Source organism: Centroberyx affinis, unplaced genomic scaffold (genome assembly GCF_046629955.1).
Source record: "Centroberyx affinis isolate AG114_WGS23_722 - 3 ecotype Tasmania unplaced genomic scaffold, CSIRO-AGI_Caff_v1 ptg000066l_1, whole genome shotgun sequence".
Classification (NCBI taxonomy): Eukaryota; Metazoa; Chordata; class Actinopteri; order Beryciformes; family Berycidae; genus Centroberyx; species Centroberyx affinis.
In genome coordinates this window covers 35,523-58,070 of record NW_027278777.1, presented here as the reverse complement: position 1 = coordinate 58,070, position 22,548 = coordinate 35,523, and the positions used below count along the sequence as shown (strand labels likewise).

Sequence of the window (22,548 nt, the reverse complement as noted above, 5' to 3'; positions counted from 1 at the left end):
TAATCTATACATCTAGAATGAAAGAATATGTAAACATTCAAAATAACTTTAAACTAAAATCTAATCTTAAGCATCCAATATCTCATCAAGATGTAGAAAAATGGGAGTGTTCTTGAGCTCCAATTTATCCAATTAGTGCTTGGTAGATAACCTCCTCCACCTGTAGCTTAATGTCTTCTAAATGCTGATTTGCCTATAAAAGAAAAAAAAAAAACATTGGCAGATTCATTAAAGTGCTCTGTTGTTGGATCAGCTTTGGTGAATGATCCATGAATGTCCATGATAAAGCAATGGTGTTGCAAAAAAAATAGCTATAATTATAAAGTAAGTGGCATCCTGAGGCAGTGTTGATGGCAGTCAATCATGGATTGTTGCTCAAGTTGTCTGTGAAGTGAAGTCCACAATAATGGCACTGAATTGTCTTCAGTTGAGGCTGTTTTCATCTTCACCCACAGAGAAGATACTGAAGTCTGCACATCGGACTCTGTGTTTCGACTTGACCCGAGTATCTCCACCTTGGATGTTGCTGGACTCTTGCCAGCTCCCTCGCTTTGAATGCCTGGAGGAACTGAGAGGGGGAAAAAAAGTATTGACTGTGAATGAGGTGGTCCTGTGTAGTTCCATGGGTATGGGATCGGTTTGATCTTCACTGAGTCCATGAAAGATGGAAAGAACACAGATCTAAACCTAGACGACTGCTGACAATACCAATTAGAGTGACTAAATATACCTGCTGTCTGGTATTAGGCGGAGCGTCCGGTAGAGTTCTGCTGTGGATGGCACACCGGCGTTGTGTGCAGCTTTAGGAGTGGAGAATGCAGCGTATGTTGAGGATTTGTTCAGCTGAGTTGTTGTGGAAGACGCTCTCATCTCTGGCTCACTTCCTGCAATGAAAATGATACACAAATTAAGATCAGTGTCATGGTATATTGATCATGTTTTTATGGATCAGGTATGTTTATGGATGAGGTATACTGCTGTATATACACAATTATATTGCAAAATGTGACACAATGTCGATTTCTGAGTTTACATGCAGACAAATATCTAATTTTATGCCATTAGTTAAGTGGTTTACATGTATAGCATAAGAATATTCTGTTAAGATTTTGTTTTGTTTCTTATAGCTTGTGTTCCTTTAGTTTTCATTCAGTTGCACAAACTGCAATGATGGAATATGTCTTGCGTCTCCTCCCTTATAGAGGAAGGGGGTGAACCATTTAGGGCCTATGTCACCCTCTACCCCCGTCTTATGTCTTATAACTGTATTCCGGTCAATTTGCGTGCATGTAAACACCAGTGTAAATATAATTATGACTTACTGATTGATAAGGCACTTTGACAGTCAGACACAGAGTGTCTCTTGCGCTCGACAAAGGGAGTCATGTTCAAAAACTGATTCTTGAGCCAAGAGGCACGGTCCTCCTCAAAGGCCTTTTTCTGTGGAATACAAAAAAGGTTAAATTCATGTAATGCAACTACAACATCCACAATCCACGCAGAACAAAATGAGTGTACCACATAATAAAGACTTGAGCACCTCTCGCCCCAGGCGAATAGCAGCCTCTGTGAAGTTCTTCCTCTCCCTCTCAAAGTTCCTCTTCTGCTCCTCAAACAGCCTCCATTCCTCTTTGAGTCGCTCTTTCTCTTCCAGCGTGTAGCAGTCATTAAGAAGAGCCGCCGTCTCATCATCAAACGACGAGTTGAGCTGCTGCTGCTCAGGCAGAAACACACACACATAATTCATTAACCAAATAACTCTTCATCATTTCAAGAGTAACAGCAGGTGATGTACAAGAACCAGAGACTCATTTATCCCCACTGCAATTATTTCTCAATTTGAACATGTAGTGAAGTAATAACAATAATAAACTAGTTAAGTAGTCTCTTGTTGGTATAGAAACGTTGTGCTCTGCACCAATAAGCACATTTTTTGCCCTGTATGGACCTATTGACCATCTCTGGTCTTATTATTAACTGGCACAGGCACCGACCTGGAGGAGCTGCTGCTGGGTGTGAATGAAGTCTTTGCACTGTTGCACTTCAAGCCTCATCCTCTCCATCTCCTCCTCGTGGATCTCCCTGGCCACCGCCTCTTTGCCAGACTCCATCTGATTCTGCACTAGAGATGCTTGGGAAATGAAAACATCTATGATTGATAAACTCAATATCTTTCCAGACAGATGTCCGTAAATTCCAAATGAAACAAAGCTATAATGTTCTGGGCTCCAAATTGTTGTTGTGCTCATTGCAATGGCTTGGTATATAAAACAGTAGCACTTTGAGAACTTCAATTACTTTTTGCAGTATATCAGGGTATGTGACAGTGCCATGGTACCTTGGCTGTCTAATCTCTCCATGTGGTTCTTCAGTCTCCTCCACTGCTGGCGGATGCTGTTGGTCAGCTGCTCCCTTGCATGCTCACAGGATTGGTCCAGGGTTTCCCTGCTGGAGTCCCCCGCCTTCTCCTCTCCGTCTGAACCAGCCTGCGCAAAACAGCAGAAAGAGACAGGGGAACTTTTCAACATTCACACAAAATCATGTGTCTAGTCACATTACACCTGCACACATGAACATGCACAAATTACCCACCACCAAGCACCAAATGCCGGAAAGATCTGTCTTTGGCAGATAAATCAGTAAGGGTCATTTGAAAGCCTCTGTTATATATAGTCTTTGCCTGTTCTCAAACTTTAAACCTACACTTCAAAATTCGATTACTCGTTTGTAATCTGAATTCTGCTGCACTCCTTGATGAATTACAAACTTGTTTCATTGTGTAAGTAAGTGAACAAGTTTTAAATTAACTACTGAAAACATGTAAGGTGACAGTAAAAATGTATATGAATTATTTGGGCCAGCAAAAATCTTGGCAGGTCATTTTTTTTTTAAAAGTTTATCAGCCCTTGGCAGGTGAGCCAAAAAGTTAATTTCAGACACTGCTCTTGGTTTGTGACACTGAATAAGTTGAACTTCACCAAGTTTAATCATACAGTGTTGGTATTCCAGGTTTGTGGGTCATGTTATTTTCCAACAAGCATTAAGACACAATACAATGCACACTATGTTATTGCTTGGGTTTGGAGCCAATGTGTGCATCATGTTTTCAAATTAAAACCCCAAAGGAGCATTTCACATCAGTCTGGAAAATCAAGTGGATAATCGAAACCAGAATTACAAAATCGCCCAGCATAAATTATGCCTGCTGTTTGGGAGAATTATTGCTTCCCATATGGCTCAAATAATACTGGGAGAAGACTGGTGGTTGAAATGACAGACTGTATGCAGACACTGCACAATAAAATGACCTTATGTCTGTGAATTTTTAACCCTCTCTGGTGTGACTCATTTCTTTCCACACTGAATACAGTAAAAACTAAAGTGCACACCATACTGAATTTTGCGGGCACATCCTTCAGACAGAGCCATACACATCCAAAACCTTATTACATCATCCCTGAACCAAACAGCGACATACACTACATCAGACCAGCTTTTTATTTAATACTACAATCAAAAATAATGATAGAAATACCTGTTCGTGGCTATCATCAGCATGGGCTCCTCTGGCACAGGGTTTGCGCGGACTCAGGATATGCATCATCTCTCTCTTCATCTGCTGGAGGACTTTCTTAAGCTCAGCGTTCTCTAGCATCAGATACCTCTGACGTCCCTCGTAGTCGCTGAGCAAGGACTTGTACATGTTGCCCTCGTGGCTGCAGAGAGGAATTTACAAATCAATACTGTATAATCTTAAAAACACGGGAAACAGCTGACTGGATTACAAATTACATGATAAGGCATTCTACCCGGTTGCCACTTTTGCAGTCCTCCACTGGCTCCTTTTGCCGTCTGACCGTCCCAGGTAGTTCAATACATCAATAGCTAATTGGGAGAGATAGGGAGCCAGAAATAAGTTCACTTGTTCCATATTCTCCAGAATAAAATGAAAGCTGGATGTATTGCATTTTCCACATACAGTATATCTGATAGGAAAGTATACATCTATGAGACTAGCGTGCTTACCTAGTTTCTTATCCTTTTTGTCTACCAGTAGCTGGCTGAGGCGTTCCTTGAGCTTGGCACACTCTCTCTCTTTCCTCTTGGCATCATGGTTGTACTGAGAGGCACGACTGGCGATGATACTCTGGAGCTTCTGAACCTGTCAAGGACGGTCGCAGGAGAGTTTGTCAGGTTTGTACATACACACACACACACACACACACGTGCTCACTGAGAAACTGAAATCATGGATGCTGCTGATTATATGACAAAGTAACAAAGTGAATATTTACCTCATCTTTTTCTGTTTTTAAGCAGCTCTGCAAAGTCTTAATTTTGAGTTGTAGCTGCCTCTCTGCCTCATGCAGACCTGATTTCTCCCTTTTTGACAGTTCCAACTGATCCTGGAGGGAATTGCACAAAATCCTATCATGAGTGCAGCACAACACACATGGTATGAATCTACTGTATTGCATTTGCCTTGTGTGAGATGATAATATGAGCAATGTTTCTATAAACAAAGACACAGAGACACAAAGATATAACTCATTGGAAACTGATAAAGAGAGAAAGGAAAAGGTCCCTGCCTGGTACTTGAAACAGAAGTAAGGTAACAGCAATCCTAACAGACTCTGTCATACTTGCCTTGAGTCTGGAGTTGCTGATCTGAAGGTGATCCAGGGTGCTACAGTTCTTCAGCTGCTCTTTCTCCAGCTCCTCCAGTGAGCAACGACTGCGTCGTTGAACCTGCAGCAGCTCGTACATGGCGTTCAGAGCTGGCACTGTGTTCAGGCTGGCTCCCCCTGCTGAGCTGGCCTCAATACATGTGGAGGAGAGGCCCAGTGAGGCAATCTCCTGTAAAGAAAGAGGAGTTGCGTCACTGTTGTGGTGTTAGTGGGTCATCTCTATAGAAAAATGGTTAAATACTCATAACATACAGCAAAAAAAGGAATGCACTGAGCATTTACAGCAAGTATACCAACACAAACAGAGATACACTGGTACAAATGTAGAATCAAATCTATCTAATGTGATTGACCCCAAGACTGCACACCATTACAGTACCTGATTGATGTATGAAATGCACTGAGGAATATTCTCCTCTGTACAGAAGGCACTTATCACATTGTAGGAGCTTTTGGACAGAGGCAAGGAGTACATTGACACAAGGTTGTTCTGCCTGGAGGGGGACATTGTCACATGTGATATACTGGAGATCTCATGGCTTCCTAAATGCAGAGGAGAGAGAGACAAATAATGCAGACAGTCAGTACAGCACAACTACATTCCACTGCGGAGAGGCTTGAATTGGGCTATTGCTCTAAAATGAGGACAAAAATATAGGTCACCTCTAGCAGATCCCAAAAACATAGCCTATGGGCCTTTCTATTCTTGAAATATCCTTACAGATACACCCCATTTGGCGAAGCTGATTACCCATAGATGTCTCTAGTGGTGCAGTTGTCCACCAGTCTCCCATATCACCAAAACATCAGGACACTGGCGAGGTCATGAGTTATGCGAGGCGGGCGGGTGGATTAGCAGTCATGCAGCAGATCGGAGGCTCCCACTGGACCAGAGCCCTGAAATAGAGCATCAAGCCATGACACACAGCGGCACTAGATAATCTGGGTCGGCACTTGACCAACACAAGATTAATTGTCAGATGTGTGCCAGTGGGGGTTGGACTTGGGGTTTAAGAGGGCTCTCCTTTTGGCTACTGGCTACTGTAGATTATCTCTGATTCAAACAAATGCGTTTGTAAAATAATGCACTTATAAAAACATGGGAAACCATTACACAGGAGCAACATCTGTGTATTTTACTAGTCTTGGTCTTCTAGGACAATATGATCTTGACATGTTCTAGTAAAACAAGCTAAACCACATTTCTACACCTGCCACTCCCACTATTCTACTATATAAATCCCCATGTTCCACCTTCTGTTTAGACACTGTACATTGCTGATAAACAACGGGAAAACCTTACTGTCGCATTCAGTAATGCAGCCAAAACAGCTTGAAGTTAATGAGGCTAGCATATGAGGAGCCTGGTTCTCGCTGTCAGCCACAATGTGCTAAGAGGACAACATCCTAGCAAACTCTCTCCTTATCTATTAATGCAGAAAACATTCAGCCCTAATCTAAAGTTACACTCATGCCGCATGTAGCCCTGAGGCGTTCAAGTACTCTAGCTAGCTGCACACTGCTGCTGTTGACGATGTTGATGACAATACGGCTAAACTTTGCATAGGATTCACGTAATTGTAGGTAACGTTGGTGGACACAGTAAAAATTGTCCTTTTATTGCCAGTGTGAGTGACAGTTATGGTGGGTTAACTTAACTTACTACCTAGCCGATATAGTTTAGTTCAACATGCCTGATCTGTAAGTTGAATTTAACGTTAAAATCAGAATTTACAAACACACACTATTCACCTGCTGGGCCTATAGTTAACACTGTTAGCTAACCTGGATAATATGCTAAAAATACTCACACGCGAATGAGTCCGACGGCGTGAAACGTGTCACTTCAGTTCAACACCAAGTTCAATAATGTTGACAACATCGCAAAGATTTCCTTCAGCGAAACACCAACTGCCGTGCCGAGTTCAGTCGCCACCTTGTCAGTAGCAATAACTGGCTAAATCTCACCTGTTTACGCTCAATGCGGCCCAGAGGCTCGATATCCCAGCGGTTAAGTTAGGTGCTGATTGTTTTGAAGCCTATTCCTATGCTGGCTTCAAACCAAACGCCGCTGTCATTGGAGACTGCGTTGTTAAGCAACCAGTATCAGAGCCCTGCATTGGATGTGAACCTGGAGTGGTCAATTATGCAAATGAGAAGTGCCGTCAGGTGTTAAAATCTGTTTGCCACTCTTGTGCTAGTGAGAAGCAAATTTTTACCCCCTCAAGTACAGTGGATTACAGGCAGTCACGTGACCACACTCTTATAATAGAACATGCATTCACAAAAATGATAAACATTAACATTGGTATTTATTTACATAACTGTTACACATTGAAAATACATACATTTGCCATATACATTGAAAATGTATATATATATATGCTTATAATATGACTGGAATATAGCAAATGTCCCACACAACATAGACAATGGAGGCACTCTAGGATATTTTTTCATAGCTGACAGTGACAATATTTGTGTTAAGCAAAACATAGAATATAATGAAATGATCCATTCAAATAATCTGAACTATCTGGGGCTGATGCCTTATTCAATTTCATGATGTCTGATCTCTGCTTGCACTTCTCACTTCATCCAAAGCAGCAACATGGAAAGGAGCAGCAGGACGCTGGCTCTTCATCAGTCTGGTATCTTCCAGACTCAGGCTGGTCCCTGCACTCCGCTATAAAGGCCTGAAGCTGGGACACTGGCACCTTGTCTTGTTGGTGATGCTGGAAAAGAAGCAGTGTACAGTAGTTAAACCAGGTGCATTCAAGTGCAAGCATAAATAACACAGGCTTCTGATGTTGTGCAGGTGATTGAGGCTGACCTTGATGGTCTCGTAGGTGTCAGTGATGACAGCGATGAACAGGCTGAGCACCATGTAGATGAAGAGGGAGATGAAGGTGTAGAGGTAGAGTCTGCTGAAAAGCCACACCATGTAGCTCTTCTCCCTCATCTTTAGAAAGGTGGCGTACATGTCGTCCCCATTGATGAGAGAGAAGAGGCACTCTGTCACCTTGTCCAGCGTCCGGAACTGGAAGAGAAACAGTTTGGTGACTGGTATGAAGTCTTATTATTTCAATGGTAGATGCACTGCCAGAACATATGAGCACCACAATACTCTAGGGAGTCTATTAGGCTGCAGATAGCATGAGGACATACGTATCTTAGATGTGATTAGGCAAGGCAAGTTTATTTATATAGCACATTTTGTACACAAAGGCAACTCAAAGTGCTTTACACAAGGTATATAAGACCTTAGATAAGAAATAGAGGAATAAGATAAAACAAACAAATAAAAAGAGGTAATAAAGTGTATAAGAAGAGAGAATAAATACAGAATTAAAATGCATAAAAAGAGAATAAAGATCAAGATGCATAGGCAGTGCAGAATAAAAAAAAAGATTTGAGCCTAGTTTTAAAAGTGGTCAAAGTTGAGGCGCTTTTGAGGTCTTCTGGGAGTTTGTTCCAGCTCTGTAGATTAGGGTTGTCTTACTTACTTTGTCATGGTAAGGCCCAAGAACTATCCAACCACAGAAACAGTATCCAAGGTAGATCATGGCTGCACAGCAGGAGAACCGGATCACATTTGGGAACGCGGCCCTCAGGGTTAGGATTAAGATCTAGGAAGGAGTACATATTTTTTAATTTTTGAACATGTATTTTCAGATTTTTACAGCATAGTCTGATGTATTATACAAAAACAAAAAGCAGTTCTTACGTTGTATTTCTTGAAGAAACCAAGGTAACGAATCACCCCGACCCAGGAGAGCATTGTGGCTGTTCCCAGCAGAATACTACAAACATCATAGTTTGTCAGGTACTGTAAAAGGAAGAAGAAACATACAACTGGATGATGATAGATATTAAATCAGGACTAGGCCCTTCCCTTGTGTCATATGACAAACATAAAAGGCTTTATAATTTATCAAGTATTATAAAAAGTGCTGATCTTAGATCATTAACCAGGTTCCCTTGACCAGCTCAGTCATCATGTCATGAAAGGCAAAACTGATTCTAGCTAAGCTTTCCCACCCTGAGATGTTGGATTACTTTGAGTCAAAATATCTCCAGTAAAGCTAAGTGATAAACATACCTTTGTTTGAATTCCTATTTTTAGGGCCGACCCTGCGATGGTCAGTGTGTCGCTCACAATGATAAGGATGTACCAGCCGTTCACAAACTCCATGCGATCTGACCAGGACACGATTTTATTGAAGTAGGCATGGAAGAATATGTTGTACTCCTGCATGAGAGGAAATGCACATACTGTAAAATGCATCAGTTACAAGAAAAGAACACATAAAACATGAATTTATTTATACCCATGGCAGTTAGCTTGCTTAATTTGCATATGAAATTATTTAATGTCTGTTGTCTGCTTTTATGCTGCATATAAATGTATAACTGTGTGGCTGTTGAAAAGAACTACACAGTGTTCTATCTTTGCCAGTGAGTAAACCCTTAAATTGATTTTGATATTGATTACTTGGTTCTTCAAAACGTACAAACTGGAGTTGGATGCCATTGATGATGGATCGTGTGCAGAGGATGAGAGAGGTGAAGCAGGCGAGGATGACCAGAGAATCGAACAGCAAGAGGAGGTGGTTGTTCTTCCCAGCTAGATAAGAGAACCATGAGTTTCAAGTGTGTTGTTGCATTAATGCTACTTCTAAAAAGCTGAGAGATACTGTACCAGTCTCTTTCAGTCTCTCGAAAACAGGATCACACTGCAAGGGTTACAGAATATTACAACTGTGCCGTCTTCTGGCAGCAGTAGCAGTTATAATGAGTACTTCTGTTTGTTGGGGTGCACTTAATGCATGAGTTAAGGAAAAAAGACTTGTCCCAGTTATTGTGATGATACTTACAAGTGCCTGCCACATTCCAGTCTCTGCATTCATAAATCCCGACATCATTTTCAACATCAACCTTTATCCTTCCACTGTGCGCACGATTGTCAAACATTATCTGTGCAAAAACAAAGGGACAGTTTGTGGATGGTGGGTTTATGTGGCCCTAATCCTCTTCCGTATGGGTTAGAGGTATAGAGACATAAAAACAAGTTATTTAATGTCAAAAGATGATTATGTACTGGAAAACAGAAAAAGCGCTTCAGTGGGAATTCATATTAAAAAAGAAGGTGCTCTTTGGTATGGTAATATCAAAATTACATAAAATTATTAACGGATTCAATATGAATTAGCCATGCAATAAAGGTTTTTTTTAACTTTTTCAATTGAAGGAGAGTTGCCTTGGTGCTTTCCTTCTTTTTCACCTTCAGTTAACACTGGAACTAACCTCTACTGTATTGTTATGTTCCCTGAATGAGTATCGTCTGTTAAAATATTCTGTGAAAGCTCAAATGAAGGTGCAGGCTGTCCTGACTCATGTCACCTACCATTATATGGAAGTCATAACAGTCTGGTAGCTCATGGTGGCGTACAGTCTGCAGATTGATGGCTTTCAGAGTAAGGTAGATGTTCACTGATAGCAGCCTAGATACACAAACATTTATTAGCAGGCAGCACTCTCCTCACCTGGCATGAAACCAGTATTTTTAGTTAGTCACCTCTTGAAATCGAGGGAGAAGTTCAGGTGTCTTGTCAAACTGTCATTGTCAAACGACTGCATGGGGTATATGGAAATACAATCTGGAGGGAGAAAAGCACCAAAAATGTTTAAAAACAGTTTAATATCTCGCCAGAAAAATGATTTGTCAGTGATTTCTCTATGCTGCAGCTGTGTAAGAGCTTCCTCTTTTCATGTAGTCACAAGTAAATCCACATTGCGATTATTTTCCATTTGTGCCATGAATCAGCTTCCATAAATACCAAAGACCTAGCAAAACAACTTCGAACAATGTAGACACAGCCAGTTGCAGCTATTTAACAGGAAGACTGTATATTTAGGGCGAACCAACCATTAGTATTCGTCCATATATGATACATACACATGATGGAACTGTCCAGTATAATTTGCAGTTGGTATATCATAAGTAACAGTGAAGTACAAGTGTTTAACTGCATGTGTCAGTAAATAAATCCTGATTCAAGCACATATGGTGAATGAATGAGTGTTCCAACTGTCTTTAATTGTGTAGCTTTTGTACCTTTTTCAATATGTGGATCAATGTTAAAGGTCTCATTGCCGGGGTCGATGCTGCCGTTCCTGTAGAACTCCTGACAGACAGACAGAGGGGTGTACGCTCCGTCAGTCCTCTCATATGCATGATTGCCTACTGTCAGGTTTTGGAGATTGATGTACTGAAAAAAAGTATGGGGAGAAAAGTGAAACTATCTTTTTACATGAAATCAAAATTTTCACAATTTTGTCAAGAAATCCTGATGTGCAGTCTGTAATTTATTGTCAAATGAGAACCAAAGAAACATCAAAAAGCTTCTACTTCAACTGATCCAAATTCAGGTTTTCAGTAGGCCTACCCTATTGATAATGTAGTGGATGTGATCATACACATCTGTTTTTGTGTACAGTGAATATCTCCCTAGCCTTTGGTCCTTGTATCCTTTGAGAAACAGATGTCTGAACGTCATCAGGTTTTCGTCTTTGAAGGTGACCATCATTTCGTTGCTCAGGCCGAAAGAGACTAACTGAAGGAGGCAAAGATAAGAAAAAATACATCACAAATGGATATTTAACCTCTCCACACAACGTGTATGTTACAGCATACATATTAATTGTAAACAAAGCGTATGCTACCTGGATTGTGATGAGTGCGATTTTTAAGATTTGTAACATCAGTTTCCACGGTTTGCGCCCCCTGGCTCTGTATTTCTCACAGGGATTCATGAAGAAATACTTGAGCCTCCTTCTCAAGTTTTCCACCACTTTAGACTCTGCGCTCTGCTTAGCATCGTTCCACCTGCAGTGGCCGTTCAGCGGCCTCTCCTCTGGCCGCGCAGCCAGCAGGGGCTCAGTGTCCTCCATCTGGACTGAAAAACAGGGTGTCTAAAAGACAGATTAGAATAGAACAGAATAGAACAGAATAGAATAGAATAGGACAGCACACATACGTTTCCTTTGTTGTACTCAGCAGTAAGAGAAGATTGACTGTCATTTCACTGTGTGCTTATCCAATACAATCCATTCACATTTGTATATTGTGACAATTTTTCAGGACTTTTTTAACATGTGTTTTTCAGGATGCCTTGCTTTTTTTGCTGTTAAAAATGTGATATACGTACATCAGGAGGAGACAAGGTTAAAGTCTAACCATACCAGTCATTCTGATGTTTATCAAACTGGTTCTCCTGCATGCACTAACTGCTGTCATTCTCTGCTCTCCTCAAGATGTATCACCGGCTGTCCAACTAAACTGTACTAAAAGAAATTGTAATACTCTGGAAAGTCACAATTGTGTGGTTTTAAACATCATTATGTCATTTGTAGTTCACCCATAGTTCATTATAACAGAACTGCCTGCAGTAACATGCATACGACACAATGTACACACTTGAACTTCTTATGAAACACATTAAAGACTTTAAATGATGTATTGCTAAGTCATTATGTTGAATTCAAAATCTTTGCAACAAAATAACTCCAGCAGGCAATAACGCACAAAAGTTATAGGTATTTAAGTTATGGAGGTTATTATTATTCTCTATGGCAAATTCCATTATATTTGAACCTATATTGCATTAACGTGTAAATTGGAGTGCAAGCTCCAAATCAGAGGGGAAAAATAAAAACATATTTATAAAATGAATTACCTGCCTCACACCGCAGAGCTGCTTGCCAGTAAGCAACTTGTCTAATGCCTGAAGAGCCTCTTTGCTGTCTGTGAACATCAGTCAGTACAGTCACACACCAGCCGCCACCACAATGACTGTCATTCCTCCGCGTCATTTTGAGCTTTTCCAGTTTTTCCAAAACAAAAATAGAGCTCCCGGTTACAGCAGCTCTACACAGAGAAACTGATAGAGGCTTCTGAGGTCAGTGAATGATTTCATCTTGAACCTGACCATCCAAATAACATTGTTTTGCATGTGGCCTCAAAAGAAAATCAGATTTACACTGAATATTTTATGGACAATATTGCTGGAAAGCAACCAGGTCAAAGACAGAGGGATTCCTCATAACATTATGCATTTATGCATTTAAGAATTTAGAGTTACCTGAATATATATTTTATGTGTATATATATATATATATATATATATATATATATATACATATATATATGTACATACATATATATATACGTATATTATATATATATACACATACACACACACACACATATATATATATATACATAAAATATATATTCATTCAAATATATATATATATTTTTTTTTTTTTTTCACGAGCACAGATTAAAGTGCAAAGTAAATTAGGCCAAAAGTTTGTGTAGGAAAGGAAACATGTATTTTGTCCAAAATTATATTGTCCATTTAGAATGAGAAAAACTAGACAAGCATACGGCCACTTATGAAAAAACAAACATGAGGTGAATTAGTATATAATCATTTTAGTTTGAAATAATGTTTGTACATGACCACAGAATGAAAAAGATGTGACATGGTTTGTATCCCACAACATGTTTTGTGACCCCAGACTTCTGTAGTGATGATAATGTAAAAATGTTGACTTAATGCTGCATCGATAGAACTGGAAGTCATTATCTAGAGCTATACCGCTCAGGTCAAAGGCACCGTCTTACAGGATCAGACTGTCTCATCAAGTGTGTATGCTCAAGTATTCATTCCAGTGTTTAATACAGATTGTCTTTTCTCACTGCACCCAAAAACTGTAGCTGCTGTGTTTTCACACGTAACCGTTTCTCAGGAAATCACACATTCAAAAGCGAGAAGGTGAGCAGCAACGGTGAGAGATGATGAGTCAAAATTTCTTGGCTTAGGACAAAGTACAGTCATTCCCTCACCAAAACCAAAAAATGACTGGTACAGCAGTAATATACAGTATATATCTAATGTACAACAATCTCTTACTAACTACCTAATCAGAAGGCACAGAAAAAAACACCAAGGAGAATGAGAAAGAAAGAGAAAAAGGAAGTGTGTGTGTCTGTAATTGAGGACTTCTTTGTTTGTCCCTTTAACTACATAAGGAAGGTGTCATTGTGATTTTGGAGGAAGTGCATAAATGTCCCTGTATGGTGAAGTCGGGGTGAGGGAGCGCGATCGGAGGGGCTGGAAGTTGGGGTCCCCGCCGCTGCTGGCGCACCCGTGCGCTCCGGCGTCCACGTTGGAGGACGGCTCCACCAGCAGCTCCTCCGGCAGCGCGGGCGCTCCCGGGTCTCCGGGCCGGGGCAGGGTGGAGGAGGCTGTGGACGAAGACATGGCCACGCTGCCCCCGCCCCCGCAGGACGAGTCTCCTTCCTTCTGTATAGAGGGCAGACTGAGCGACCCCACCATGTCTGAAGTGGAGGGGCTTCCTTCGCCGTCTGGGTGGAAGAGCATGGTGGACTCGTTTGAAAATGTCCTGGACAGGTCGCTGGTCGGTCCCAGAGGGTTTAGGCTGCTGTCTGACGAGGAACTGGAAGCCCCCGCTGTGGAGAGTAAGAGTCAAAGACAGCAGAAGTGAGAAGATAGAGAAGACAGTAGAAGATCGGGAAGGAAAGCATGTGATTAAATTGTACCCTAAAGAACACAATAGATTTTGCCTTCTTCTTGGTCCCATGTGAAAGATCTCATTACGACTCGGCCCACTAACCTCTGAGAGACTCAATCTTCTCGTTTTTGGATTTTTGCACCGCGTCCGTGACCTTGGCGATGATGAAGTTCTGGGAGCGGGACTGCTGGATGGACTCGATCAGGGCGTCCAGGCCGCGGGGGTTCTCCGCCAGGATGTCCAGCAGCATGCCCGTCCTCTTGGTCTGCGTGGTCCGGCAGCTTATTTCCTCCGCGTCGTCCCGCGTCAGAATCCTGCGGGAGCGCAGGTAGTCGAGGTGGCGTTCGGCTCTGATCTTGTCGCAGAGGTAGTGCCGCAGTTTGGTCAGCACCTGCAGAACCACAGGCAGGGGGGGGGGGAGGGAGAGAATGAGGTGAGCTTTGGACTAATTTGCTTTAGCTTTAGGTAATGTGAAAGCACGTAGAGGTGATTTGGTGTAAAACGCAGAAAAAGCAGATTAAGCAAAGGTAAACTTCAGTATGCATTTACAAGAATGTGTGCTCAACCTCTATACAACATTATGCTGTTGTCAAATCAAAGATGGGAATGGGTGAACACACTGTGATGTGGGCACACAGAGGGTGTGGTGGGGCATTTCCTACTCCAACAGGCCCTTAGGCCATAGGGTACACTGTATAGACATATAACCCATGCTACTTTCTATATTTGCCACCAACTTGTCTTTCCCACAAAGATTATTTAATTGACAGAAGCTGACAGAACTCGCATACTCACATCTTTCTTAATCTCTGCCATTTCATCTTCTGTGAGGTGAGGAACATCCATCCTACTCACCCGTAAAGTGAAAATTCAGGTGTTCCGGGTAACGAATGGAGACTTACTGAAAGTTAGCAGCCGAGTAAGAGTTTAATATACAGTAAAAAAATAAATAACTGAACTATTCGCGTTAATACATCCGCCGCTGCATTATTTGTCGTTACAAAGCAGCGTATCCACTGTCCATACACGTTTTGTGCTTCAAGAGCCGCAAAAATCCCCCGGACTTCCTGATTCAATGGAGGTTTACGTCGACAAGAGCAAAAAGACAGAGAAGAAGAAGAGACTCGTCCGCTTCAGAGCCGGCAGTTCTTCATCCAGTGAGGAATCACAGGTCTACGTCCAAGATGAAACTTCTCTCATAACAGCAGCCTTCGTCTCTGTCCAACTTTCCTCATTGTTTCGTATTGATCGAGTTCAAGTGTCGAGGTGTCTGACTACAGGTGAAATCACGTTATTTCAGTTGGCGCCGCTGGATGGCGCTGTTAGATCTGCGGAAGAATACGGAAGAATAGATTTCACACACTTCACAATTATGTTGAGTTAGGTTTCACAACATACAAAAGTGGCCTAAATATAGTCACTGATTGTTTTTGTATTTTGCTTTCATTTTGTCTGTTTTGTTTTTTATTTAGGTGAGATTTCAGTATAAGCCCCTATAGGTTTTTTTTTTGTTTTATCTCACATTTATTTATTTATTTATTTATCTAGGTTTCATTACATTGTACAAATACACTTGAACTTGAACTAGCTTACTTGCAGATAGATTGTTATCTACAGCACAGAGGAAGAAAATGTATTCCCAGCATCCAAAATGTATTATGAACGTCACCAGCACGTACAAATGTTGTTGTTTTTTTTTGGCCAAATTTGTATATTTTAAAGCATATCTCTAAACATATTCTGAAGTATATGTGCAATGAATGATTTTCAGTATGGGTCAACTAATGCATTAACCCAGCCAGCATCTGTTTTGAAAAGTCCATGTAATAACACTTACACATTTATCACACAATAATGACGAGGCATTAATGGTGTCTGCTAAGAGTATGTAACCGTATGTTGAACTCTGAAATGATCAAGAAAGGTTGAAGGATTGTGGCATTAGATGGCATTAGACATAAGAGAGATAACACCAGTCATAAATTCAATATTAAAGTCCACATGTTCTTACTGTATTATAGGGGTTTGGGTGGAACACTGAAAAACAAAGGATAGAGGAAGAGAGGGAAGAGGACAAGTTGCCCCCATGCATGAGAAGAACCACAATAACACTCCAATAAACATGAAATAAATAACAAAATGGCATCACACATGCAACCTAGATTTCCACTTCCCTCTAATCATGATATTCCACAAACTCTTTGAGGACATGTGCTCCCTGAGGAGATTGTTGTCAGGCTTGTTTTGTCATGTTCTGCGGTGTAATATGTACTGTGCAGTTTGAAAAACATCTTCCCCATCCAGAAGCCTGTGCTACCTGTAAAGTGGGCCACGGCCTCCTGTTGCTCTCCTGAAATTTTTCCTGTAATTATACCGATTTGAGTGGGGACATACATGGTTACAATAAATGGATGTGCCTGCTGTTGCATCCCAGTAATTTCTCTAAGATCAGCTGAGAATTTGACTCATAAGATGGTTATTAAATGTCAGCTGTATCGAGATCAGCCTCTTCACACAGGACAAACCTTTGTTAAATGTTTCCAAAGCACCCACAGACACCCACGACATTGGTCCACTTTTCTCTAGAAACTAGCGATATCTTGCGGGACAAGTTTTATTGGGATCAAACTGTACAGTACAGTAGCTTCAAAATAATGCAGTGTCAGCCATGAGATCTTCAGACGGACACAGTGTACCTCCTTGTTACTGGCCCCTGCAGCGAATGAGACACGGAGACAGGAAAACTCATTTATAGAAAATGATGTAATGAACTGGATTTGCAATCATGTCTGCACAGCCCCAACAGACATTCCTGTCTGTCGTAGTGTGCATGACCCGCTCTCACATAACAGTCAAAACAAGCTTGTCCCAGACCTGTTGTGCTTTTTCACTGAGTACCAAGAGATATTGCCAACACAGCAGCTTTTGCCTGTCCATTCTCCAAAATGCTCTGACTGCTGTTTGTGCTACACAGAGTTTTAATTTTAGCAGGAATTTCTTTCGAGCATGTTGCACAGAAACATCACGTAAAGACAATGATAAAAGCTCTGTGTCACTGACAGAATAATCCCCAGGATGAAGCCTGGGTAATTACATGTTGCATAACATCCCTTATGGGTCTGTACATCAAAGGGTAGAGTGACCATAGCAGCGCAGCTTGGACAGCACAACATGAGGAGAAAATGGTCCAAATAATTGACATGGTTCTCTTGATATTGTAAAACGTGTAATCCTTATAGATGTAAAGTTGTTGTAGGCATGATGGGATTAGATTAACTATGTCTGGCAGCAGCAGGGAGGTGTAGAGAGGGAGCAGAGAGAGACCGTCTTTCAACCGGAGGACATGAAATCGGAATTAGAATGACAGGAAACAGAATTTAATTCCAATAAATTCCATGAAATTCCACTTGTAAGAGAGGTTGTCTTGACTCGTTAAACATTATAAATCAAACATTATGAATCAAACAAAGACAGTTAAACAAATCAAATACATCCAATCATAATGGATGGATTACAATTACATGTTATGAGTCAAATACCACCTGAAAGTTACCTTTAATACTGTGATTCAGTATTAATAATATATACCACTACATGTAATCTCAGATATGTGGTAAGAAAAAAAAAAAAGAACATGGAATTTCACAGAATTTCACTGAGTTAAATTAAACTTCCTGAAATTCCAATTCCAATTCCAGTTCCTCAGTTAAAAATGGAATTGATGACAAGACAATGCAAGACACTGAATCCCTATCAGCTCCAGGGGTGCTGACCCTGACCTCTGACCTCTGACCTCGGACCTAAGGAAGGGGGGCAAGCAAAAACAAGAGAATTTCTCTATGGAGATCATTAAAATAACACATAATTACATTATTATTAGCATGTAATGAAAGATACTTAAATGTGATGTTCAGTGGGAATGGGAGGTCGATGTCTTCAGGATAGGAAACGGCTGCTTGAGTGCAACATTGTTAAACAGTTGGGTCATTCTTTAACGTGCCAGTTGGTTCCGCTTCCTCATCCTATTCACTTCGATTGTAATCCTTGTCCAAGTCATCCAACCACCTGTTGTATATCCGTCGTTCCTCTTACCTCACCTGGTTCTGCAAATTCTTTATATTTGCGGCTCTGAGGGGAAATTTTCCACTCCAAACCACAACAGTCAGCAATTTCCAGACATCGGTGAATGCGTTGAGCTCATGCTTGTACGCTGTTCATCTGGCTGAGCTGGCACTGGTTTGAAAGGCCCTTTTCACCTCGGTTAAATAAGAAGTAAGCGGGAGCGCTGTGCCGGTCTGCCTTCCTCAGCCTCTTGTTCTCACAGGTTATAATGAGAGGAAAGGCATTTCTCCTGATAATCTTCATTGTTCTTTGATGTGGGTGGAAGAGGATGCTTTTTTTTCCCCATGTGGTTCTTTCAAAGAAACCTACAATGTTCATCTTGACTGGAATGTTGCTTCAGGCATTACTCAAGCTTTGTGGGATTTTTTTTTTTTTTTTGTGTATGTGTGTGTGTTTTCTCATGCTGGACACACTCATTCAAACCGAACAAAGAATTCCAACGGTTCAAACATTCCAGGAGGCACTCGTCTTGTTTTGAGATATTGACGTTAAACAAACTCTAATGCATCCACTCCCCAATAGATGACTGACAAGAATTTCAGCTGTGACTATGGAGTTTTATCACCAGCAAGGTTCTAAAACTCCACACTGCAAAGGAATATCAGCTTCACCTTTAAATCACCTTTGAAAATACAAACACTGACCATAGACAACGTGCAACAGTCTAAACACTGTTTCAGACCCAGCTGAGAAAGAAACTCAGTTGGTCATAGAAATATGTAGCTTTTCTTTCAATATTTATGTCAAGACTTGTGGTGTCCTGATGTTAATTCCCTTATGGGAACGCTCTCACAAGCATGGGGCTGACGGAAGGCTTCAGGTATTCAACATTTAAATCATCATTTTGAGCTGCACCGCACTTTTATTGCATCTACATATCAAAGTGTAAATGGGATTCATGTTTTTCTTTTTTCCATCCAAGAGTCTGTGCTGTGTCTCCAGTATTGGAATTAATATGAATTAAAACAGGAATGTAATAAAAAACAAAAAACAAAAAAATAATAATTATTTAATTAATGTATAATGCGTCTAGCACTAAACAATGCAATGCATTTATTGAATAAGTACTAAGTTCCAGTGGCACTAAGAAAAGAAAAGAAAATAATAGAATAGAATAGAATAGAATGGGATGAAATGGAATAGAATAGAATAGAATAGAATAGAATACAACACAATGCAATGCAATACAATACAATACAATACAACACAATATATAATACAATTATAGAAGAATAGTTCCTTAAAGAAGGATGTGAATTCTTCATGATAGAAGAGTCAGTTGTGGTTCCACTTAACCATAAAACATATAAAAAATGAAGATTACATGTTTATGTAAATGGAAAGAAACCCCTGGCAGAGTGGGAGCGGGGCTGGGTGGATCTTGGCTGACTGAGCGAGGGGAGGAGGGGCAGCTCGGCTCATGGGAGGACGCGTCAAGAAGCATTCCTCTCATAGTTTCTCAACACCTCGTCAGCTCACGCATACGTCACATCTGCTTCTCCTGTGTATAAAAGGAGATGGGGACACCGCAGAGCATGAGCAGACCAGACCAAGTCAATCCCGCAAGTACATTTCACTGCTAGGCTTGCCGTTTGATAGAAGGAGCATTTCCACCTAAGAACGCACCATCAACTTATGAAGATGTGGACAGTCTTTGCTGTTGTTATCCTCTGTGGGACTCTTACATTGGTGAGGCAGTAATCATTATTCATTGATGCTGCGTTTATTTAGCTGGTATAAGTTCACACATTTGGAAGTTAACCTTTGACTGATCATGTTTCATCTCATGTCTCACCGCAGGCTTCAGCATCGTGCCCTAAGGAATGCCGCTGTGCTCCAGAGGTCCCACGATGCGCGCCGGGAGTCAGCCTCATGCTGGATAGCTGTGGCTGCTGTAAAGTTTGTGCACGGCAGCTCAATGAGGACTGCAGCAAGGCAGAGCCATGCGACCATATCAAGGGACTGGAGTGCAACTTTGGAGGCAGCTATGGAACAGCAAAGGGCATCTGTCGAGGTACAAAGACACTATCTATTCTTTTTTATTCTTTATTAAAATGGAACTTTCAACTACATCATTTTGCAGTCATCCTTGTATTGATCGCACTCTAATGTTTTGGTGAAAGTACTTTGTTCAGTTTGCCTTGCACTTCTATTTTTAAACTAACTTCCTCTTCTCTAAACAGCCAAATCAGACGGCAGATCTTGCGAGTACAACAACAAGATTTACCAGAATGGGGAGAGCTTCCGCCCAAACTGCAAACACCAGTGCACTTGTATGGATGGAGCTGTTGGATGCATCTCCCTGTGCCCACGTGAGCTCAGTCTGCCCAAACTGGGCTGTGCTAAGCCCAGGCTGGTCAAGGTGCCAGGCCGCTGCTGTGAGCAGCTGGTCTGCCCCGAGGAAGCAGAGACACGCAGATCTGCAGCCAAGAAGCTCAGCAAAAAACACAGACAGTCTGAAGATGAGCTCACTGACAAGAATGAGCTGGCTGCTGTGGGGAGAGGAGGACTCAAGTCTTTACCTGGTGAGCAGTTTTACAAGTCATCCTCTCTGGTCACATTGTTGAGCTCTGTTAAAGTGGATCTATGAAAGTGAAATTACAAAGCTAAGGAAATTGATGTGCAAGTGTTTTATTTTCATTTGACTACCAGTTGATTCATCTTTACACCTTTTTCTAAACTCTTTTGAACTTTTTGTCAACAGCTTTCAGGAGTCATCCGCTGGGCCGCATGTTGTCCAGAGGGAGGAAGTGTGTGGCCCAGACCACAGCTTGGTCCCCCTGCTCCAAGTCCTGTGGCACTGGAGTGTCCTCCAGGGTGACCAACAGCAATAGCCAATGCAAACCGGTGAAAGAGACTCGGATGTGTGAAATCCGCCCATGCAACCAAATGGCTTTAACCAGCTTGAAGGTATACTCCAAACTTTTTATATCAGTGTTGATTGTCTGCAATAGCTGATAAAGATACATTTTATTGTATTTCATGTTGGTGGATCAGATTGATGAATTGCCTTGTGAATTGCTCTTCCTCTATGTTCATAACATTGTTATTGATCTCTTTTGTCTAACAGAATGGTCAGAAATGTAACCACATGGAAAAGGCCAGCCATCCAGTAAAACTGTCCTACGCAGGCTGCCGTAGCCTGAAGAAGTTCCGGCCCAGGTACTGCGGCTCCTGTGCAGACGGGCAGTGCTGCGGGCCGCACCGGACCCAGACGCTGCCTGTCCGCTTCCGCTGCGAAGACGGAGAGACCTTCAGCAAGAACGTGATGATGATCCAGTCCTGCAAGTGCAACCTCAACTGCCCCCGCAGCAACAACAAACCACCTGCTTTCTACACACACTTCAATGACATCCACAAATTGCAACAGTAAAGGAGACTTTAAGTGGAAAAGAGAAAACATTGTTGAGTGACAGAGAAGGTGGCTGAGAAACATGAACTAATTTGCACTGTTAGGCTGCAGACATCTGTCAGATGAATGAAATTCATCATTTATGATTTTGCTTCATAATATTGGAGCCTCATGGTTTGCTTCTTTGTGAAGCTTGTGTGTTACATTGTAAGAATTCAAATTATTTTTTTACTTAAGCCAAATATGTTGTCCAGATTAATATGCATTATTTGATTTTTAAATCTGAGATTCTTTTGACAAATGGTTCTTTTGACAGTTCACATGCTAACATGGAAATAACAACATACATTATGGCAGCTACTAAATAAGTCATTACATGACATGTCATCATGTTTCTGTATGTTTACTATACTTAATCAATTTATTTATGAGAAATTATATTTTTTAATATCATGTTTCATACTGTATGCATTGTTATATTTAATAATTGTATATTGTACATTAATACTGGTACATTGTCTTGGTTTGGCATCCTGTTCTCTATATTTGTCTATGTGAAATGTTTAGTTAGACAAACAGTTTCTAATACATCCATTTGTTGTATAAATGAATGATACATCAACTGCCAACATGTCAATTTTATGGTTTTATTGTTTTTATTTTCACAAATAAACACACAAAAAACAATACAGTTTACCACTTTATTTTTATGAAAAAAGTGAAAAATCAAAAGGTTTGAATTTGCAATATTCACAGAAAAAAACTGAAATTCTGAAGGAGCTG

At 41.0% G+C, this 22,548-nt stretch overlaps 4 protein-coding genes across 5 annotated transcripts; 1 reads left to right on the top strand and 3 right to left on the bottom strand.

The window, feature by feature from the left end:
* Positions 1-423: 423 nt before the first annotated feature.
* ssx2ipa (synovial sarcoma, X breakpoint 2 interacting protein a) lies at positions 424-6,701 on the bottom strand. Of its 2 annotated transcripts, XM_071520483.1 has the most exons (14): positions 6,500-6,701; positions 5,440-5,585; positions 5,068-5,231; positions 4,648-4,857; positions 4,296-4,406; positions 4,027-4,162; positions 3,810-3,885; positions 3,536-3,716; positions 2,339-2,486; positions 1,995-2,131; positions 1,541-1,714; positions 1,323-1,440; positions 731-884; positions 424-568 (listed from the first exon to the last, which is right to left on the bottom strand). In XM_071520483.1, the coding sequence occupies exons 2-14, from the start codon at positions 5,480-5,482 to the stop codon at positions 424-426; spliced, it is 1,797 nt and encodes a 598-aa protein (XP_071376584.1). In that variant the 5' UTR covers positions 5,483-5,585; positions 6,500-6,701. The 2 variants fall into 2 exon arrangements, with proteins under 2 accessions (XP_071376584.1, XP_071376578.1); XM_071520477.1 differs by lacking the exons at positions 5,440-5,585; positions 6,500-6,701 and adding an exon at positions 5,992-6,049.
* Positions 6,702-6,981: 280 nt separating this feature from the next.
* Positions 6,982-12,577, bottom strand: mcoln3a (mucolipin TRP cation channel 3a). The gene is made up of 13 exons (XM_071520465.1): positions 12,432-12,577; positions 11,415-11,663; positions 11,138-11,305; positions 10,807-10,960; positions 10,267-10,348; positions 10,096-10,192; positions 9,566-9,665; positions 9,203-9,315; positions 8,791-8,940; positions 8,416-8,517; positions 8,195-8,317; positions 7,522-7,728; positions 6,982-7,423 (listed from the first exon to the last, which is right to left on the bottom strand). The coding sequence occupies exons 1-13, from the start codon at positions 12,561-12,563 to the stop codon at positions 7,283-7,285; spliced, it is 1,818 nt and encodes a 605-aa protein (XP_071376566.1). The 5' UTR covers positions 12,564-12,577; the 3' UTR covers positions 6,982-7,282.
* Positions 12,578-13,100: 523 nt separating this feature from the next.
* On the bottom strand, positions 13,101-15,576 carry bcl10 (BCL10 immune signaling adaptor). Its single transcript, XM_071520506.1, has 3 exons — positions 15,087-15,576; positions 14,394-14,682; positions 13,101-14,229 (listed from the first exon to the last, which is right to left on the bottom strand). Exons 1-3 carry the CDS (start codon positions 15,135-15,137, stop codon positions 13,796-13,798), a joined length of 774 nt encoding a protein of 257 aa, XP_071376607.1. The 5' UTR covers positions 15,138-15,576; the 3' UTR covers positions 13,101-13,795.
* A 4,390-nt stretch (positions 15,577-19,966) lies between these two features.
* LOC139644948 (CCN family member 1-like) lies at positions 19,967-22,386 on the top strand. Its single transcript, XM_071520496.1, has 5 exons — positions 19,967-20,102; positions 20,214-20,427; positions 20,597-20,938; positions 21,118-21,323; positions 21,484-22,386. Exons 1-5 carry the CDS (start codon positions 20,049-20,051, stop codon positions 21,784-21,786), a joined length of 1,119 nt encoding a protein of 372 aa, XP_071376597.1. The 5' UTR covers positions 19,967-20,048; the 3' UTR covers positions 21,787-22,386.
* The last annotated feature ends 162 nt before the right edge of the window (positions 22,387-22,548 follow it).

What these genes read in the sequence shown, in the direction of transcription:
- ssx2ipa (XM_071520477.1), bottom strand. Translation starts at nt 6,043, where the DNA reads ATGCTAGCCTCATTAACTTCAAGCTGTTTTGGCTGCATTACTGAATGC. An exon ending in GCATTTCATACATCAATCAG is followed by an intron (nt 4,858 to 5,067) that starts GTACTGTAATGG and finishes CTTTCTTTACAG; the next exon opens with GAGATTGCCTCACTGGGCCT. An exon ending in TCAGCAACTCCAGACTCAAG is followed by an intron (nt 4,407 to 4,647) that starts GCAAGTATGACA and finishes AATTCCCTCCAG; the next exon opens with GATCAGTTGGAACTGTCAAA.
- mcoln3a (XM_071520465.1), bottom strand. Translation starts at nt 12,563, where the DNA reads ATGACGCGGAGGAATGACAGTCATTGTGGTGGCGGCTGGTGTGTGACT. An exon ending in ATGGCATCCAACTCCAGTTT is followed by an intron (nt 8,941 to 9,202) that starts GTACGTTTTGAA and finishes CCTCTCATGCAG; the next exon opens with GAGTACAACATATTCTTCCA. An exon ending in AAATAGGAATTCAAACAAAG is followed by an intron (nt 8,518 to 8,790) that starts GTATGTTTATCA and finishes TTCCTTTTACAG; the next exon opens with TACCTGACAAACTATGATGT.
- bcl10 (XM_071520506.1), bottom strand. Translation starts at nt 15,137, where the DNA reads ATGGATGTTCCTCACCTCACAGAAGATGAAATGGCAGAGATTAAGAAA. An exon ending in TGGCAGAGATTAAGAAAGAT is followed by an intron (nt 14,683 to 15,086) that starts GTGAGTATGCGA and finishes GTGGTTCTGCAG; the next exon opens with GTGCTGACCAAACTGCGGCA. An exon ending in GAAGATTGAGTCTCTCAGAG is followed by an intron (nt 14,230 to 14,393) that starts GTTAGTGGGCCG and finishes TACTCTCCACAG; the next exon opens with CGGGGGCTTCCAGTTCCTCG.
- LOC139644948 (XM_071520496.1), top strand. Translation starts at nt 20,049, where the DNA reads ATGAAGATGTGGACAGTCTTTGCTGTTGTTATCCTCTGTGGGACTCTT. An exon ending in TCTGTGGGACTCTTACATTG is followed by an intron (nt 20,103 to 20,213) that starts GTGAGGCAGTAA and finishes GTCTCACCGCAG; the next exon opens with GCTTCAGCATCGTGCCCTAA. An exon ending in AGGACTCAAGTCTTTACCTG is followed by an intron (nt 20,939 to 21,117) that starts GTGAGCAGTTTT and finishes TTTTGTCAACAG; the next exon opens with CTTTCAGGAGTCATCCGCTG.